Source organism: Dreissena polymorpha, chromosome 8, assembly GCF_020536995.1.
Source record: "Dreissena polymorpha isolate Duluth1 chromosome 8, UMN_Dpol_1.0, whole genome shotgun sequence".
Lineage (NCBI taxonomy): Eukaryota > Metazoa > Mollusca > Bivalvia > Myida > Dreissenidae > Dreissena > Dreissena polymorpha.
The window spans coordinates 92,673,687-92,693,598 of record NC_068362.1 but is presented as its reverse complement, the minus strand read 5'-3'; the positions used below and the strand labels follow the sequence as shown (position 1 = coordinate 92,693,598).

The 19,912-nt window shown below is 37.0% G+C and overlaps 1 protein-coding gene across 8 annotated transcripts in view; it reads left to right on the top strand.

Moving 5' to 3' along the window:
• LOC127842757 (cilia- and flagella-associated protein 46-like) overlaps positions 1–19,912 on the top strand; it is a 152,665-nt gene that overhangs the window by 108,530 nt on the left and 24,223 nt on the right. For all 8 annotated transcript variants that reach the window (XM_052372466.1, XM_052372465.1, XM_052372464.1 and 5 more), the window contains 9 exons: positions 65–230; positions 1,399–1,521; positions 4,518–4,607; positions 5,301–5,573; positions 6,429–6,526; positions 9,115–9,212; positions 11,686–11,879; positions 16,467–16,585; positions 17,648–17,795. In XM_052372466.1, the coding sequence (XP_052228426.1) occupies positions 65–230; positions 1,399–1,521; positions 4,518–4,607; positions 5,301–5,573; positions 6,429–6,526; positions 9,115–9,212; positions 11,686–11,879; positions 16,467–16,585; positions 17,648–17,795 (1,309 nt within the window). The remainder of the gene's footprint in view (positions 1–64; positions 231–1,398; positions 1,522–4,517; positions 4,608–5,300; positions 5,574–6,428; positions 6,527–9,114; positions 9,213–11,685; positions 11,880–16,466; positions 16,586–17,647; positions 17,796–19,912) is intronic.

Here is a 19,912-nt window from a genome sequence, read left to right as displayed (position 1 = left end):
TTGAAGGAGTATTAATGTTAATGAAAATTTCTTATTCATGATTATCTCACATATTTGTCCCCAGGGTGGTAATAGAGGATGCCCTTGTGAAGTTCCTAGATGCGCACAGCCTGTGTGGGTCCATTCCTCGCCTGCGCTCCCAAGCCCTCTGTGGTATTGGCCAGTGTCTGAGAGCCCTTTCCCTTTACACCAGCCCGGACGCACCCACACTGTGGATTGTCACTGATATGGTATATGGCAAACTCTGATAAAAAACCTGATGTTTTACCTAACCCTTTCCCGTTAGAAGCAAAGTGAGAATTGCTATATGCAAACAGCATACTGATATGGTGTTTGGGAACCACTGAACAAAAAAGTGGTTTACTTTACGCTTGACCGCTCTGATACACTGTAACTCCAATATAACGCGCTCCATTATAACGCTGAATCCAATATAACGCGGACGGTACTTGGATCCCATTTTTTTTCCAACCTTCTATTTGATTTCTGATTCAAATCCGTAATATGCAACTTCATGTATTTTCAGACAATTCAAAGATGGCGGCAATCACATGTTGATTCTGAAAATGGCATATATGCGTACGGTTGTGTTTACGAATTTCTTAAACATATATCGTCATTAATGTTTAAGATTATTATTTTTTAAGTGATGTTGCAATTTATTGGATTATCGGATAAATGTGCACATAAGAAAAGCGGTATGTATATTGTTATCGATACGATTCGGTTTATATGCATGTATTTGCGTCAACACAGCATGGCAATATACATGACCTATATTATAGGCTATTCTATACCTGTTTTTTTTATAACGCCCTGCAGTAAATGAGCTCAAAACCTATAACGCGGATCCGTTATAACGCTGTTTCGCGGCTTGGACCCCATTGACCGCGCTATATTGGAGTTACAGTGTACCAATGTTTACTTGTTTGAAGTCCACCAGAAAATCAGATAGTATTCAAGAGCTATCGTTATAAATTCAAGTTTTAAAGACTTAATTTTTAACCTTACACGTCGATAAGCAACAAACAAACAAAACTTGAACAGCCTGCGAATAACTAGGGTAGTTCCAGACCAGTCTGTAGTGTCATGCAGTTTGGTCAGGAGCTACCATGTCCGCTGATGAGAAAATAAAACCTCTAGTTACTTTTTGGTGTACACCTAAGCTCCTTACCAGAATGTAAAATAGGGCAGGCGTGTCTGAAGTTACACTGGCTGTTTGTGGCATAAGACCTATTTTGGCATGACATGGCTCATGAAGACTATTAATTTAGCTTACTGACAGAAAAATTAGATCTTGAGACTTCAAGACCCAGAGTTCATTTTGTTTATGAGTATATATTCTTTAAAAATAAGCTTGAATCCTAGTAAATGATTTTGGTGTTTTTTGGTCTTCAGGAGCTTGCCAAGTTGTCGAGTATAGCGGAGGAGGAGGATGAGGGTGAAGGGGGAGTGGGGGCAGAGCTAGACCAGCACTCCAGACAGTTCCTGAAATACGCTAAGCAGATACGTGATATCAAGGTAAGCTGAAATATGTCAAGCAGATAAGCAATATCAAGGTATGCTGAAATATGCCAAGTAGATACACAATTTCAAGTTATCCTGAAATATGCAAAGCAGAAACGCAATATTCAAGGTATGCTAAAATATGCCAAGCAGATACTAGATATCAAGGTATGCTGAAATATGCAAAGCAGATACTCGATATCAAGGTATGCTGAAATATGCAAAGCAGATACTCGATATCAAGGTATGCTGAAATATGCCAAGCAGATACTCGATATCAAGGTATGCTGAAATATGCAAAGCAGATACTCGATATCAAGGTATGCTAAAATATGCCAAGCAGATACTCAATATCAAGATATGCTGAAATATGCAAAGCAGATACTCGCTATCAAGGTATGCTGAAATATGCATATCAGATACTCGATATCAAGGTATGCTGAAATATGCCAAGCAGATACGCGATATAAAAGTATGCTGAAATACCCCAAGCAGATAGGCAAAATCAAGGTATGCTGAAATACGCCAAGCAAATATGCGATATAAAGGTATGCTGAAATACCCCAGGCAGATAGGCAATATCAAGGTATGCTGAAAAATAGCAAGCAGATATGTGATAAACCGCAACTCCAATATATCGCGGTTGATGGGGTCCAAAGATCGGGACTGTGATATATCCGGCGTGCAATATAACTTGTCAGATCATTTATGCATGTATATGTATTCATAAGCATAGTTTGGCAATCTCAAAACACGCTATCATTTGTATTCCATGTAAGTTTTTTGAATGTGTTTAATTAAATTTGTGATCCGAAAACCATAGCCAAGTTTTATTGTTCAAGAAAGCTTGTACAAATAAGACCCCCATGTACAATATGACATCATTCATTCTCATGGAAAGCATGGGCTTTAATAGTAGTGCTTATTGACAAACTTTACCTCTAAATTAAAAGCAATAAGTTTACACTGTATCTAACACACAAAAATTGTTGAGATAGGTCAGTATTGATGTGTGACATTTACAGTTATAATTGTATACCTTCATGTGTGGACTGGTGTGTATTCGGCAGTTCAAAGCAAATTCAATAGAGAATGGTGACACCCAAAATGACCAGTGATGTTTGGCAAGTGGGGTTATTGTTTATCACAGTACACAAGTGTGAAAGTGATTTACAAGGAAATCAAACAATCTGGACAAAACTGGATTTATTAATGTCGGAATAGACAAAAAATTAAAGTGGGTGAAATAAGGGTGATATACTGGCCAGAATCGGTTTTTATCTCGGCAAATTTTCAGATTAAAACATGTCATTTGGAGATCATGCTCGTTAGATTTTTGGGAGCCATAGCCTATTCGTGATATATTGGACAATGCGATATAAAGGACCGTGATATAATGGAGTTACAGTGTATAAAGGTATGATGAAATATGCAAAGCAGATACATGATATCAAGGTATGGTGTATTATGCCAAGCAGATATGCGTTATCAAATTATGAAGAAATATGCTAGGCAGATATGTGATATAAAGGTAAGCTTAAATATGCCAAGCAGATATGCAATATCAAATATGCTTAAATATGCCAATAAGATACGCTTTATTAAGGTTTACTGAAATATGCCACACAGATACACAATATCAAAATATGCTGAAATATGCCAAACAAATACACAATATCAAGGTATGTTGAAATATGCCAAACAGATACACGATATCAAGGTATGCTAAAATATGCCAAGCAGATAAGTAAGATCAAGGTTTGCTGAAATATGCCAAGCAGATACATGATATCAAGGGATGCTGAAATATGCCAAGCAGATACGTGATATCAAGGTATGCTGAAATATGCCAAAAAGACTCGTGATATCAACATATGGGACTGTTCCTGAAATACGCTGGGCAGATATGCAATATCAAGGTATGAAATAGTTTCTGAAATATGCCAAGCAGATACATGATAAAAATCAGGGGTGTCAATTACCCAGATTATTCCGGAGATCCAGATGTTAATGCATGTTTTTTTAAAGGAGAATTTGAGAATTATTTGAGAATAAATAATGTTATGGCTTTCTCGGAAGTCTGGTAATATGTACCTGGTACCGATTTTGCTAATAATTTTATTTATTGATTTCTGATTGGTTAGCGGATGGCACGGACATGAACGGTAACTGACAAAACATCTTCGCTACTTTCCGAAAAATCTTAAAAGTCAAAGAAAAGTTTAAAATATCTGCCACCCTGAAATATTTTAAGTGATTGATAAGCAAAATAAAGCAGTGCAGTCACATATTTTAAAGTGAAATGTTGATCAAATTATATTTTGATTGCATATTTGCTTACTGTGGTTTTGTTTTCTTCAGTCAAAGGATGTAAAAATTTTATTTCATGTGCAAAACACGTACATTTGTTAAGACTGTCGTTTTCGTATACAGTATTTTTGGTTGATTTTAGTTTATTTTCAACATTCTATTCAAAAAAATAATATATAGAATGTCAAATACACATGTGGTATACGGATGATTTGGTTTATAATATTTGAATTTTATCCACCAGAAATTGTAAATAGAAAGACTATAAAAAAGAACAATAAGTTATGGCTCAGGGGCGAGTGTGGACTCTGCCCTTTATCCTGTGAAGGACCTTTGGCCCCAGATCCCTGGCCTATTATGTATGTTGTATAGCTAATTGTTATACATCACTATTATTTAATATATATGCCTTGAAGTTCTTAAGTGACTGCTCAAATGCATTAAGCCCTGGTTTCCCAGAGCATGGCTCACAGATTTAATTCTCAAAAACTTTTACAACGTAGAGTTTTTTTTGTTTTTTTTTAAATATATCCTTAACATGTAAAATAATCATCAGTTAATAACCAAGAGGGCCTATGAGTCGTGATTACATAAGCACATCTAGCTTTAAGTTTACTACACAGACTGTTGTTGTTGTTTTCAGACTGCACATTAGCCTGTCTGTCTTTAGTTGACTACATGGATTGTCTTGTTGTTTTCAGACTGCCAATCAGGTGTCACACAGGTACCTCATTCAGGCTACAGAATGCCTTGTACAGGCACTGATGCTGGCACTTAACAAGAAATACATTGTGAGTTCTGCTTTCTCAACTTATAACCTTTATGTGAACTTGTTTATGTAGCATAAATACTACACTGCAACTCCGTTATATGGCCATTCATGGGATCCATGGATCACAATAGCAATATATCCATACCCCGATATAACTTATCAAGTCATTCGTACATGTATATGTATTGATAAGCATAGTTTGGCAATTTCAAAACAAGCTATTTACCTACTTTATTGCATTATGTGTTTTATCCATATATGTTATACATTAGTATAACATTAAACAGTATTCTATGTAAGTATTTTAAATGCATATAATTCAATATGTAATCCGAAAATCATAGCCAAGTTTTATTATTCACGAAAGATGACAAAATCTAGGCACAAATAAACAGTTCTCGTGTATTTCATATCAATTCTTTGTATTGATTAAATGCATGCAAAAATTAGAGCTCATGTACAATAGATCGTTCTTTGTCATGGAACCCTTGGGCTATGATATTTGAATGCTGCATAAAAACTTGGTATTGCTCGGGAGACAGCTTACACTAAGATCTTTACTTTTGGATAAAAAAATTGTAGTGGAAAAAAACTGTGGAAACTTTTCCCCCTTAAAAAAAACAATTTTGTATGCTGTATCTAACCTGCCAATGTTGTTGAGATACAGTTTTCCTGTAGGGAGGCTCATATTTCATTGAACATGATTATTCAGGACATAGCTTCAGCGGCTGCCCAAGAGCTCGTGGAGTGTTTTGGTCAGTTTGACCCGGTCATCAGCACACAGTTCCTGGTGCTCTACCAGAGCTGCAGCGTATCTCTACACCTTGCAGAACTACTTAACAAGGCCCAGATGGACCCGATACAGTCCAAGCTGGCCGCGTTACTAAGACAACGCCACAACTTGCTGCTGCGTGATGTCTCCATGAACACCAGGGGGAGCTCGGTGTGGCGGAGTGTGGAGACCTCTCTAGAGTCAGACTGGCAGGTACACAGAGAGAATCTCAATATATGGATTATAAAGATAAGGGTCAGAATATATGGATTATAAAGATAAGGATCAGAGCCTGTTTGGAGAGAATACTCAAAAAATATGGGAATCACACTGGGAAAATAGGGCTAAATCAATGTGCTTGAAGTTCTGTCCCAGATAGACGGTAATTAAAATGGTTAAATTATTTTGAAAGAAAAAAATAGCCACATTGTGAATTTCATTTTATTCTTGCTGTAAGGGAACAGGGCTGAATGCATGTGCATAAAGTGCCATCCCAGAGTAGTCTGTGCAGTCTACACAGGCTAATGAGTTGCAACACTAACCGCTTTGACAGTATTGTCATGCCCCCGGTAGGGTGGCATATAGCATTTGAACTGTCTGTCCGTCCGAAAACTTTAACATAACATTGGCCATAACTTTTGCAATATTGAAGATAGCAATTTTATATATGGCATGCATGTGTATCTCATAGAGCTGCACATTTTGAGTGGTGAAAGGTCAAGGTCATCCTTCAAGGTCAATAGTCAAAAAAATACAATCCAAGGGAAGCAATAAGCTTTAAAAGGGAGATAATTTTTAAACCTGCCAAATTATATATTGAAATTTTATTTCAAGGTGGTGCAATAGAGGGCATTGTGTTTCTGACAAATACATCTCTTGTTGGTTTAAGTTTTGCTGTTATCTTGCGTATCTGTGTTTATGTTATCATGCATATCTGTTTTGATGTTATTGTGCATATTTGTGTTTGTGTTATTTTACATATCTGTGTTTATGTTATCATGCATATTTGTTTTGATGTTATTTTGCATATCTGTGTTTGTGTTACCTTGCATATCTGTGTCTCTGCAGGCCTGGAAGAAGATGGAGATACTGCCCAACCATCTGGACATCCTAAAGGAGCTGCCGCGCAACTTCAACTTCCTGGTGCTGCAACACTCCCCAGACAAGTGAGCTACTTATTGGGATAGTCTAAGTAGTGAATTAAGAGATATCTTCATTCAATAGAAATACTTCCCCGTAACATTTACATCCATATGAGCCTTGCTGTGGGAAAACAGGGCTTACAGCGTGGGCTTTAAGTGTTGATCCAGATTAGCCTATGCAGTCTGCACAGGCTAATCAGAGAAGATACTTTCTGGTTTTATATTTTTATGTCCCCCACTATAGTAGTGGGGGACATATTGTTTTTGCCCTGTCTGTTGGTCTGTCTGTTGGTCTGTCTGTTTGCGCCAGCTTTAACATTTTGCAATAACTTTTGCTATATTGAAGATAGCAACTTCATATTTGGCATGCATGTGTATCTCATGGAGCTGCACATTTTGAGTGGTGAAAGGTCAAGGTCAAGGTCATCCTTCAAGGTCAGAGGTCAAATATATGTGGCCAAAATCACTCATTTTATGAATACTTTTTTAATATTGAAAATAGCAACTTGATATTTGGCATGCATGTGTATCTCATGGAGCTGCACATTTTGAGTGGTGAAAGGTCAAGGTCAAGGTCATCCTTCAAGGTCAGAGGTCAAATATATGTGGCCCAAATCGCTTATTTTATGAATACTTTTGCAATATTGAAGATAGCAACTTGATATTTGGCATGCATGTGCATCTCATGGAGCTGAACATTTTGAGTGGTGAAAGGTCAAGGTCAAGGTCTTCCTTCAAGGTCAGAGGTCAAATATATGTGGCCCAAATCGCTTATTTTATGAATACTTTTGCAATATTGAAGATAGCAACTTGATATTTAGCATGCATGTGTATCTCATGGAGCTGCACATTTTGAGTGGTGAAAGGTCAAGGTCATCCTTCACAAGGTCAAGGTCATCCTACAAGGTCAAACATCATATAGGGGGACATTGTGTTTCACAAACACATCTTGTTGGTATAGGAAGTCTCTTCTCAATGAACATAAAGCGGAAAGTGTCTTTGCATTTTGCACAGGCTATTTATGGAAGACTTTCGACTTTTATGGAACTTTTCGTCAAATAAAGTATCTTTTATAGCGAAAATCCAGTTTAGGCGAAAAGTGTCGCCCCTTAGTAGCCTGTGTGGACTGCACAGGCTAATCAGGGATAACACTTTACGCACATGCATTAAGTACCACTTTCCTAGGGCAAGGCTCATATATCTTCATTGTATAGAACTACCCTGCAACATAGACACACGTATGTTTGAATATCTTCATTGTATAGAACTACCCTTCAACATAGACACCCATATGTTTGAACATCTTCATTGTATAGAACTACCCTGCAACATAGACACCCATATGTTTGAACACTTACCAGACAAGTGAGGCTCAGTCGCTGTAATCTAAGTTGTGGGATGTAAAAAAACATTGGTGGGATGTAATGCATATCCCACTTCCTGTGCTGAAGAACTTTTGTTAATGTGAAGAAAATTTGAAAGGGTTTATTTTTCTTAGTGATAGCATCATCACTTTAAAGGTTGATTATTGGCATATTTCTTAACTTAAAGTGTAGGTTATCTACATATTTTTAATTGGTCAAGGACTTATTTTTTGCTTCCCCATCTAGTAATGATATCACGTGTTAACACATCAAACAATTATAACCTGTTTTCTAAATTGATTAGATATTTGAAGTGCATGTACATAAAGAAGTGATTCTATATAATTTTGTTTCACCTGATGTTATTTATGATTATTTTTTTCACCTGCTGTAACATATGATTATTTTATTTCACCTGATATTACTTATGGTTATTTGCTTGGAGAAAACCCGAGGTATTGTCATAGCCAGCTCATCGTCTGACGTCCGCGTCGTGCTAAAACCTTAACATTTTGGTTAAGGTCTTGAACATTAGCTCTAAAATCAAATTGCTTTTACCTACAACTTTGAAACTTAATATGTAGATGCACCTTGATGAGTTCTACACGCCACACCCATTTTTGGGTCACTAGGTCAAAGGTCAAGGTCACTGTGACCTTTAAAAAAATAAAATAAATAAATTCTAACAAGCTTTCATTTATTCAAAACTGCACCCGTAGCCGAGCGTGGCACCCGTTATGCGGTGCTCTTGTTTTATTTCTCCTAGTATTACTGATGATTATTTGATTTTACCTGATGTAACTTTCAATTATTTATTTAATCTGATATTATTTCTGAATATTTTATTTCGCCTGATATTACTTATGAATATTTTATTTCACCTGATATTACTTATGAATATTTTATTTCACCTGATGTTACTTGTGATTATTTTATTTCACCTGATGTAAAGTGTTTTTGTTTTTTTTTCGCCTGATGTTACTTATGAATATTTTATTTCATCTGATGTTACTCATCATTATTTTATTTTGTCTCATGTTACTTATGATTCTTTTTATTTCATTTTTGATGTAACTTATTTGTATTTTATTTTACCTGATGTTACTTTCAATTATTTATTACATCTGATGTTACTTATGATCACTTTATTTCATTTGATGTTACTTACGTTGATTTTATTACAATTAAAGTTACATATGATTATTTCATTTCGCAGGATCTTACTTATTTGCCCTATTTTATTGATAGGAACTTCCTATATGGAGCTGTTCTGGAGAAATCAAAGAATCAGATGGGAGCAGCAGCTGGAAAACAGAAAGAGGGAGGGTCTAAACAGACAGTACCAGGTAAGACTCATGGGTGGGAGACAAGAAATGGGGTAGAGCAGTTAGAGAGCTTGGGTCGGATGCTAAAAAAGGGGACGGGCCAACCAGTCTGCACCATATAGGGAGCCTGAGATGTAAGGTAGAATAAGGGCTGGTACAAACATTCTGTACAGGGTAGGGAGCATGGGTTGGAAAGTAGATTAGGGGCTGGTAGAAACATTCTGTACAAGGTGGGGGAAGTGGGTGGTCTCAAGAAAATTGGTGGGTACAAAACAGTCTATATAGTTGTGGCATCTTGAAGTCATTTTGTTTGTGCTCTTTGATTTGGAAAATTTGATTCACATTTATTAGAGTTTCATCATTACATATATTATTGGAAAACCAAGCAAGAAGATAATGTTAAGTGAATAAATATTCCAAAGTGTTGCCCATGTGAATGTTCTTAATTGCCTTGCTTTCATGTCAGGTATGTCAGATTGCTAAAAATGATGCTTACTAAACTTCCAAAATGCTCATTTCAGACACAAATGTGACTTTTTATAAAGCAATTCGAGGTTAACTTGATTATAGTTGTTGTAATCAACGCTTTATTTTTGACTAATTTAAATATAAGAACCAGATTTCTATTTTCTTTATCAGTACTGACCATCCCCATGATACAAATGCTGCATGTCAGTTTTGAGCGTACTTAGTTGTGTCCGCAATGTCAGAGCCAATATTTTGAAATACAACAGTGTGGAATTATATGCAGTGTTCATTCTTTAAGGGAGTGATAGTATTGTGGAGCCTTCACACTTCGTTCAGGATGAAATGGGCACTTCTCTTGGTATATTGAATATTGTAAAGAAGAGAACAGTCCAATACACAATATGAGCCGCGCCCTGGGAAAACAGGGCTTAATCATTAAGTTTTGTACCAGATGATCCTGTGTGTCTGTACAGGCTATTCTGTGACGACACTTTGTGCCCATACATCGGGCCCAGGTTTCCCAGAGTGCATCTCATAGGCACAGAATTGTCTGACTGCAAATATCATCAGAAATACATGTAAATCACAGTTATCACTTTCATCATGATTGAAATATGATGTGTTGTGTTGTGAGCCATTTGATCTTAATTCATCATCATTGAAAGATGATGTGTTGTGTTGTGAGCCATTTGATCTTAACTCATCACTATGGAAAGAAGCTCACTTATGTTGTGAGCCATTTGATCCTAATATTGTTATATAAAATGCAAAAGTTGATGTGTTTTGACATCTGAAGCATATGAGTAAACAAGTTCATGAATGTTTGAACGGGGATTTAAGAAAATAACAGTACTGTACAACATGAAAGATGTGAATATTATACATGTGCATGTGTGTTGGATTATTAGTTGATTTATAAAGTCATCTCTTTGGTAATTTTTTACAGGGAATCAGCAGCAGCGTAATACGATTGACTTATTTGTGTTTGTGTTGTGGGCTACTATAATAGGCGTTTGTTGTTGATATAACTTTGCCATATAATAGCCTTGCTCTGGGAAAACAGGGCTTATTGCAAGTGTGTAAAGTGCAATCCCAGATTAGCCTATACAGACTAATCAGGGATAACACTTATGATTTTTATGGAATTGTTTGTTCAAAGGAAGTATCTTCTAATTAAAAATCCACTATAGGCGGAAAGTGTCATCTCAGATAAGCCTGTGTGGACTGCACAGGCAAATCTGGGACAACACCTTACACACATGCATTAAGCCCTGTTTTCCCAGAGCAAAACTCATGTGTTGATGGAATTGATTATAAATATCAGTAGTCCATTGACTGTTGTCGCTTGGCAGATTATTGATCAGGATGAAATTGTAGATGTGTTTTGCCTTTACCCTGAGCAACAGATTTTGCAGCTTTGTTCTTTTTGATTCAAAACTAATTTTAAATTTTTGCTGAGTGGTGTAATATATATGCAGTTGGCTATGTAGTTGTAACATAATATCAAGTGCAAAAAAATACATTAATGATGATTATTGATATTAACAAAAACAATATAAATGTGTGAAAATCAATGACTAAACAATATCATTTTATGATATGATAATTGAAAATTTACAAATATATTGTTAACCTATGTAAACGATTTTGGTTTTTAACAACATTTAGAAATGTAAATCAGACACAAATATATTAAACACAATTAGAATGTTGTTACGACTACAATGTATTATGATTGAGTATGTAAAGTAACCAATATAAAACTTCCACAACATGAGATTTTACTCTGTTTTGAAGAGCAAATTTCACTAAATAAGCCGAGTTCTGGGAAAATTGGACTTTATGCATGTGAATAAAGTGCGTACAATCAGGAACTTTACCTTCCGCTTTTATGACATTGTTGTGTAACGTAAGTCTCTTCTAAAGGAAAATCATGTCTAGGCAGAAAGTGTCGTCCATGACAGCACAGGCTGATCTGTGACCACACGTTACGCACTTGCATTAAGCCTCATTTATCAATATTCAGCCCCAAGCCGAGCTAAAATCGTTGGCATGGAGACCAGTAGGGCTGAGTTGGAGGCTCTACAGTCTAAGTGTCGCAGTCATCTTCAGAACGTGCAGCAGCTCCTGGTGAAGCAGGAATACCAGCGGTCCCAGGCAGCCATGAGGCGCAAGATGTTGGAGAACCTTGACGATAGCATGAAGGGCAATAAACCCAAGGTAGGGGGAATGAACCCAAGGTAGGGCTAATAAACCCAAGGTAGGGGGAATAAACCCAAGGTATGGTGAATAAACCCAAGGTAGGGCTAATAAACTCAATGTAGGGGAAATATACCCAAGGTAGGGCTAATGAACTCAAGGTAGAGGAACAAACCCAAGGTACAGGAATAAAACCAAGGTAGGGGGAATAAACCCAAGGTTGGAAAATAAGCCCAAGGAAGAGGGAATAAAGCTAAGGTATAAGAAATAAACCCAAGGTAGGGGCTTATAAATCCAAGGTAGGGGAAATAAACCAGGGGTAAGGGAAAAAAACCAAGGTAAAGGGAATAAATCCAAGTAAGGGGAAATAAACTGAAGGTAGGGCTTACAAACCCAAGGTTGGAGGAATATACCAATGGTAAATAAAGCTAAGGTATGGGAATACACCTAAGGTATGGGAATAAAACCAAGGTAGGGCTGATGAAGGGGAATACATTTAAGGTATAGATTATAACATAAAGGAGAAAAAACTCAATGTAGGGCTAATAGCATGAGTGGTGGCAAATCCAAGGTAGTACTTGTGTCATGTGTAAAAATTATTATTCCTTTCCTGTGAAGTTAAGTCCCTCTGTTAGCAAGCAGTAACATTTAAGGTATTTTCTTTTTAACTTTCATATGAATAGGAATCAACAGCAATTTGAAGGCTGTAGATTCTATAACAATATTTGTTCTAAAAAGAATCACATTTTATGCGTTTTTAAACACTAGACCTGGTAAGTTACATCATTGTAGTATTCTCTGGGACAGAAAAGGGACAAGAGTGAAGATGAGATATCTGTAAGTGTCACACAGCTCATGCTGCCAGCATTCAGGTTCTTATCTTCCTTGTTCTTGGCTTAGGACCTTTGAGTAGTATTAACCACTAGCTACAATACATGATCATTAATAAATTATCACAATGGTTGAAGTTTGTGCTTTTATTTCATCTTGCTATGTTGCTCTGATGACAATATTGGTGATTACATTTTGCAGCAGTATCACTCTCTTCTATGTATTAAAAAGCCTCTTCATGTGAAAAAGGGCCTTAGACCATATCAAAAAGAGTAGCTCCAGATATGAGCCTTAGAACAAACCAAAAAGAGTAGCTCCAGATATGAGCCTTAGAACTTGCCAAAAAGAGTAGCGCCAGAAATGGGCCTTAGAACCTGCCAAACAGAGTAGCGCCAGATATGGGCCTTAGAACATACCAAACAGCATAGCTCCAAATATGGGCCTTAGCACATACTAAACAGAGTAGCTCCAGATATGGGCCTTAGAACATATCAAACAGAGTTGCTCCAAATATGGGCCTTAGAACATACTAAACAGAGTAGCTCCAGATATGGGCCTTAGAACATATCAAACAGAGTTGCTCCAGATATAGGCCTTGGGAAATACAAAACAGAGTAGCTCCAGATATGGGCCTTAGAACATACCAAATAGAGTAGCTCCACATGTGGGCCTAAGAATATAACAAACAAAGTAGCTCCAGATATGGGCCTTAGAACATACAAACAGAGAAGCTCCAGATATGGGCCTTAGAACATACCAAATAGAGTAGCTCCACATGTGGGCCTAAGAATATAACAAACAAAGTAGCTCCAGATATGGGCCTTAGAACATACAAACAGAGAAGCTCCAGATATGGGCCTTGGAAAATACCAAACAGTGTAGCTCCAGATATGGGTCTTAGAACATACCAAACAGAGTAGCTCCAGATATGGGCCTTAGAACATACCAAACAGAGTAGCTCCAGATATGGGCCTTGGGAAATACCAAATAGTGAAGCTTCAGATATGGGCCTTGGAAAATACCAAACAGAGTAGCTCCAGATATGGGCCTTGGGAAATACCAAACAGAGGAGCTCCAGATTTGGGCCTTGGGAAATACCAAATAATGTAGCTCCAGATATGGGCCTTGGGAAATACCAAACAGAGTAGCTCCAGATATGGGCCTTGGGAAATACCAAACAGCATAGCTCTAGATATGGGCCTTGGGAAATACCAAACAGAGTAGCTCCAGATATGGGCCTTGGGAAATACCAAACAGAGTAGCTCCAGATATGGGCATTGGGAAATACCAAATAGTGAAGCTCCAGATATGGGACTTGGGAAATACCAAACAGAGTAGCTCCAGATATGGGCCTTGGGAAATACCAAACAGAGTAGCTCCAGATATGGGCCTTGGGAAATACCAAATAGTGTAGCTCCAGATATGGGCCTTGGGAAATACCAAATAGAGTAGCTCCAGATATGGGCCTTGGGAAATACCAAACAGAGTAGCTCCAGATATGGGCCTTGGGAAATACCAAATAGTGTAGCTCCAGATATGGGCCTTGGGAAATACCAAATAGTGTAGCTCCAGATATGGGCCTTGGGAAATACCAAATAGTGTAGCTCCAGATGTGCCTCTGCAGCCATAAACTCTGATGAGGAGTGATAAGGTCTGCTTTTGAGACCACAAAATCTTGTGTGACTATAGCTGATATATATACCTCCTGACTAGACTTTGCGAATGCGATAATACCCATGTTCACATGAGCAGGTCAAATATATAACTTTTGCATAAACACTACTAGACATAATTGGCTATGGTATGCACCTTTTTTCTGAATTCTTTGTGCAAGGTGATCTTCTATTTGATAAGAATTGAAAATGTAAAGTGGACCATTTATATATATGTACACTTGGTAAAAGTAAAAGAGAGATATGCTGAATCTAAATGCTGAAACATTAATAGATGGAAAATCTATTTTGCTAAGGTACTAACCATTTGAAATAAAAAGGTTATGTTTTTGTAGTATAATATGACTATTTTTAGACATTGTACTTTGAGTAAAACTGTTTTGAATAAAGAGCTTTTTAATGAAAGTTTGCTCTAAATTGCAGAATGTATAAGTTTTAACACTTGCATGCTAATTAAATGAAATAGAAAGATGTTTAGATATGAGCCTTGCTATGGGGAACCCAAACTCAATGCATGTGCGTAAAGTGTCATCACAGATTAGTCTGTGCAGTCCACACTTTCTAATCATGGACAACACTTTCTGCTTGTATTGAAATGTTTAATCAAAGGAAGTCTGTTCTGAGCAAAAATCCTTTATTAGCCTGTATGGACTTTAAGGTCAATTGTATGTCATAAATCAGCTTAAAAATTCCTGTCTTACCCATAACTTTGTCGTATATTGATGGATGTAAAAAAAGCGTAGCACAAATGCAATCCATTATACAACGATAACTCATGTGCAACATGGGTCTCCCTTCTTTAAAGGTTGTTTTTCATTTTTCTGAGTTCAAAGGTCATATTTGGCCTTAAATCAGTTGTCCGGACTGTAACTTTGTCATTTATTGTGCTATGTTAAAATAACTTACCACTAATGATCACAATGAGGAAACCCCATTTTGTAAAACCATAGTTGCCTACCTCAGAGTTCAAGGTCATACTTAGAGGTCAAACATCAAATTTGGCCATTAAACAGCTTGTGCAGGCTGTAACTTTTATCATTCATATTTTAAGATAACATTCCACAAATTGCTACCATGAGGAAACTTAGTGTCTTTGTATAAACCCCTCTCATACTTCAGAGATCAAGGTCACCCTTGGAGGTCAAAAGTCAAAGGTTGCCATTAACAGCTTGTGTTTTTTGTCCCCTACCGGTGAAACCCGAGGGGACTTATGGTTTGCGCTCCGTGTGTCAGTCAGTCTGTCACACTTTTCTGGATCCTGCAATAACTTTAAAAGTTCTTCATATTTTTTAATGAAACTTTATACATGGATAGATGGCAATATGGAGAGTATGCACGTCATTTCAGTTTGTTCCTACGTCAAGAATTCTATTGGCTATGGCCACAAATTAAAAAAAACCATTTTTACTGACAATGGTGGACTTTTACCGGTAGGGGACAATATTGCTTGGCAATCTCTTGTTTAATAAGCAAAGTTGTGAGACAAAAGTGGACTGTGGGAGCATTTTTGTTCTATGGACACAATTGTGTACTGTTTCATTAGCATGTTGCAATAGAATAATATTGTTACAATCTGTAGGAAGAGAGTATATGAAAATTCACTTCTGTTTGTCTCTTGGTAAGCTTCTTGAACTTTTTTCAAATTTCATAAGTGATTAAATTGAAAGTTAAAATATGTCATGGACATGAAACTCTTAATGTGCAATACACGTTTTCATCTCCAGTGGTCCACACTGAGCTTTTTGTCCTCTGTGTAGCTGACAAAGCTGTTTGCGGGTAATAGTCACTTTAACGTTTACAATAAAGCTCTAGTCCTATGCAGATAAACATCCATTAACTGCCTATTATGTGGGGAAACTGGGCTTAATGAATGTGCGTAATATGTCATCCACGATTATCCTGTCCAGTCTGCACACTACCGTGTGCTTTTATGATTTTTTTTCATATGAAGGAGGTCTCTTCTAAACAAAAATCCATTGTAGGCAGAAAATGTCCTCTCTGATAAGCCTGTATGTACAGACTCATGGACAACACATTACACACTTAGCCCAGTTTTCCCAGAAAGGGGCTCATTTCTACTTTCACATTTGTCGTGTTATTTCAGTCGCTGATTGAAGATGGGGAGAAGGAAGAGCACCTCCTGCAAGACGAGTTCAGAGACCTGGTTATGTCCCTTGAGATGTACCTGAAGCCCCTCACCCAGCAGCTGGATGGCGTGCTGCTGTGAGTCATACAATACGGACAGTGCCTGCCTGGCTCTGGGAAAACTGGGCGTAACTCTTTCAGTGCTGGAACAGAATTTTGAAGGCCTTTGCAAACAGTTTGGGTCCAGATGAGACGCCACAGAATGTGGCGTCTCATCAGGATTCAAACTGTTTGCTATTCTGATAGTATTCTTTGAAAAAAATAGAAGAAAATGCTAATATTAGAAATTTAGCAGATGACAAATTTCCCAGCATGCATAGGGCTAAAGTGCTTTCCCAGATTAGTCTGTGGGCTCTGCACAGCCTAATAAGGGACGACACTTTCTGCCTAGACTTTCTTTTTGTATATATCCTTTTATTGAACATGTACATACAATAGAAAAAGTTAAACATTTATATACATAAAAGCCTTGCTCTGAGACAACGTGGATGCATGTGTCTGCACAGGCTAAACAGGGACGACACAGGCCTAAACAGCATTTTTAATTAGGAGAGACTTCCTTTGAATAAAAAATTCCATAAAAGTGGAAAGTATTGTCCCCCATCCCACTGTCCAGTTTGCATAATTATGCACTTGCGTAAAAAGCACATAATTGTCTATATTGGCCATATTTTGGTTTGGAAAATAAAAAACATAATTATACTGGATTATTGGGTAATGGATAGAGTTGGAAAATGTATTTATCCAGCAATCAGCACATACATCAGGGTTTTCTAAAATACTAAAATAAAAAGGACTACCAACTTTGTGTCTGGGGTGTCCAAAATTTAGGGCTGGGAAGTCACGCCTTCCAACTTTTGAAAGCTTGTGGGAGTGCTGATAAAGATATCCTTTAATTTAATATGTACAATATATAAAAAATGAAACATTTATATACATTCATATTTATATGCTCTAAAAAAAACAGGCAGTCCGCACAGGCTATTTTGGGATGAAACTTTCTGCCTAGAGTGGATTTTCACTTTAAATGAAAAATACTTTAAAAGCAAAAAAGCCTTTATTTACCTGTGGAGACTGCACTGGCAAATCTGGACCGACACTTCAAGCAAAAGTATTAAGCCCTTTTTCCCATTTCTTCAGCCCTCCCACTACAAGCCCATCAACCAGTACAACCGACAAGGCTGGGCGCGAGCCCAAAGAACCCCCTGCCCCACCACAGGAGTACGCCATCCTCCTGGCTGACCCAGACCTCATGGAGCTACCTCTGGAGGCACTCAAGATCTTCCAGGTGTGTTATAGCCTCAGGTTTGCTTAAACCTTTGCGCATTTTTCCTCTATACAAGGTTGGGACCAGTTAACTGCAACATTCCCGATGCAACTATTTTTCGCAATTGTAAGTTGAATAATTGCCACTTCGCAAGACAAAAAAATTGCTGATGATGATATTAAAACTTTTGTTTTTGCACACAAAAATCAAATGACACTTTCGTTTTGCCTTAATAATTAAATGACATTCAAAGCAGTGATTGTTAACCAACAGGGTAAGTAACCACAGCAAGCTTTGATTTCCATAATATATTTCATTAATTACCTTTATTTCAGGCTGATAGTATTGTCTCATATTATATTCTCCTCTAGCCCTTGCTTACAACATAATCTGATGTAATATTCCCAACTATTCCACACTGACAACATAATCTGATACATTATTCCCCTCTATTCCACACTGATAACTTAATCTGATGTAATACTGTAAAATCATTTATTTTCGCCAGCACGAAATTTCGTCATTTTTATAAAAATGACGTTTTCGTCAGCACTTAAATTTGCCAATTCCTGACTTTGAAAAAAAATGCTTCAGTCAATATCCGATGTGTTTGTCCAAAATATATCGCGGTTGCGAAAAATCGTAGTGGGGAAAGAGGGAAGACACTTGAGAGTCACTTGCGGGAGGTGGGGCCTGTTTGTCACATGTCAATATACTAGTATTTTGTTATTAGTTGATCAGTAATTTTCCCCCATTAGTGTATCATTATTATGATTAGCGGATACGTGGGACCAAATAACCGTTAACAAGTGTTTGAAACCCGGGTTTGAAACATTGAAGCCAGTTGCCAATTGGTCTTATTCATTTATTATCATGGCCAAACTAATAACAATCTTACCTTTGTCGGCGCAAATTAGAAATGGTGCGAAGATTATTGGTTAAAATTAGTGTTAGCAAACTGTTTGGTCAGTTTTCAAGAGTTTTGCATCGTAAATATTTGATCATTTTAAGTAAAATAATTTTCTGAAGTGTAAAATTAACAGTGCATTATGGGACAGCGGTTTCATAGGGCAAAGTTCAGATTTAATTGTAACAACCAATGGACGAGTGAGTTTAAATTAGATTGAATGCAATAGGATACAAAGCAATGTTTTATTGTGTCATACTCAGTCATTTGAAACACGTGCTTTCCGGGGATATCCTGGAAATAGCGCAAAAATAAAAGTGAATTTTTGAAAACAATTTCCTACGTTTGGATGGAACTAATCGTCATGATTGCTAATTTCTCTTTTCCTGTTCTGCTTTCAATTGCTACAAGTAACAATTATTTGAAACATGTATCGTAAAACTTGTAAAAGATGTCAATGATTAAAAAAATCGATAGCCCATAAAACGAAGCACAAGCTATTTTTACACCTGTATTGTAGTTAAATGCAAACAACTAAACACAAATCAAAATGTTCTGTATTTATTTGTTATCAATGCGGAGAAAGTATACGGTAAGTATATACATCACCATCTTTTAATTGTGTTTATTGTCTTTGATCCGGATCTAATCCGGTGCGTGGAGGCTGTATAATCTTCTGCAACAACACTGAAAAACAAAACACACAATGGATATTGAATTTGTTAACAATTAGCGCTTATCATTACAATTCTACCTAAACGAAGTCAACGCATTCGATACAGCTGTACTGCTTTTGCGTTTAAGAGCAACATGTCACGTGTCAGTTAAGTACACTGTGTAATCTACACCCTTTTGTGTCAAAACCGGATTTATCTTTATTACGTAACAGACGGAGTATGTATGCGTGGATTACGTTGGATTTTAGTGCCTCATGCCTTTGGTAATTCAGTCTTAATTTGTTCAAATATGGGACATAATTGTTCGTTAGGATCTTGAATTTGTCAATCGGTCGACTGTCAAAATATACAAAAAATTAATGCCTGACGATATATAATGGTTTCACATATATTCCACACTGACAACTTAATCTGATGTAATATTCCCCTCTATTCCACACTGACAACATAATCTGATGTAATATTCCCCTCTATTCCACACTGGCAACATAATCTGATGTAATATTTACCTCTATTCCACACTGACAACTTAATCTGATTAATATTCCCCTCTA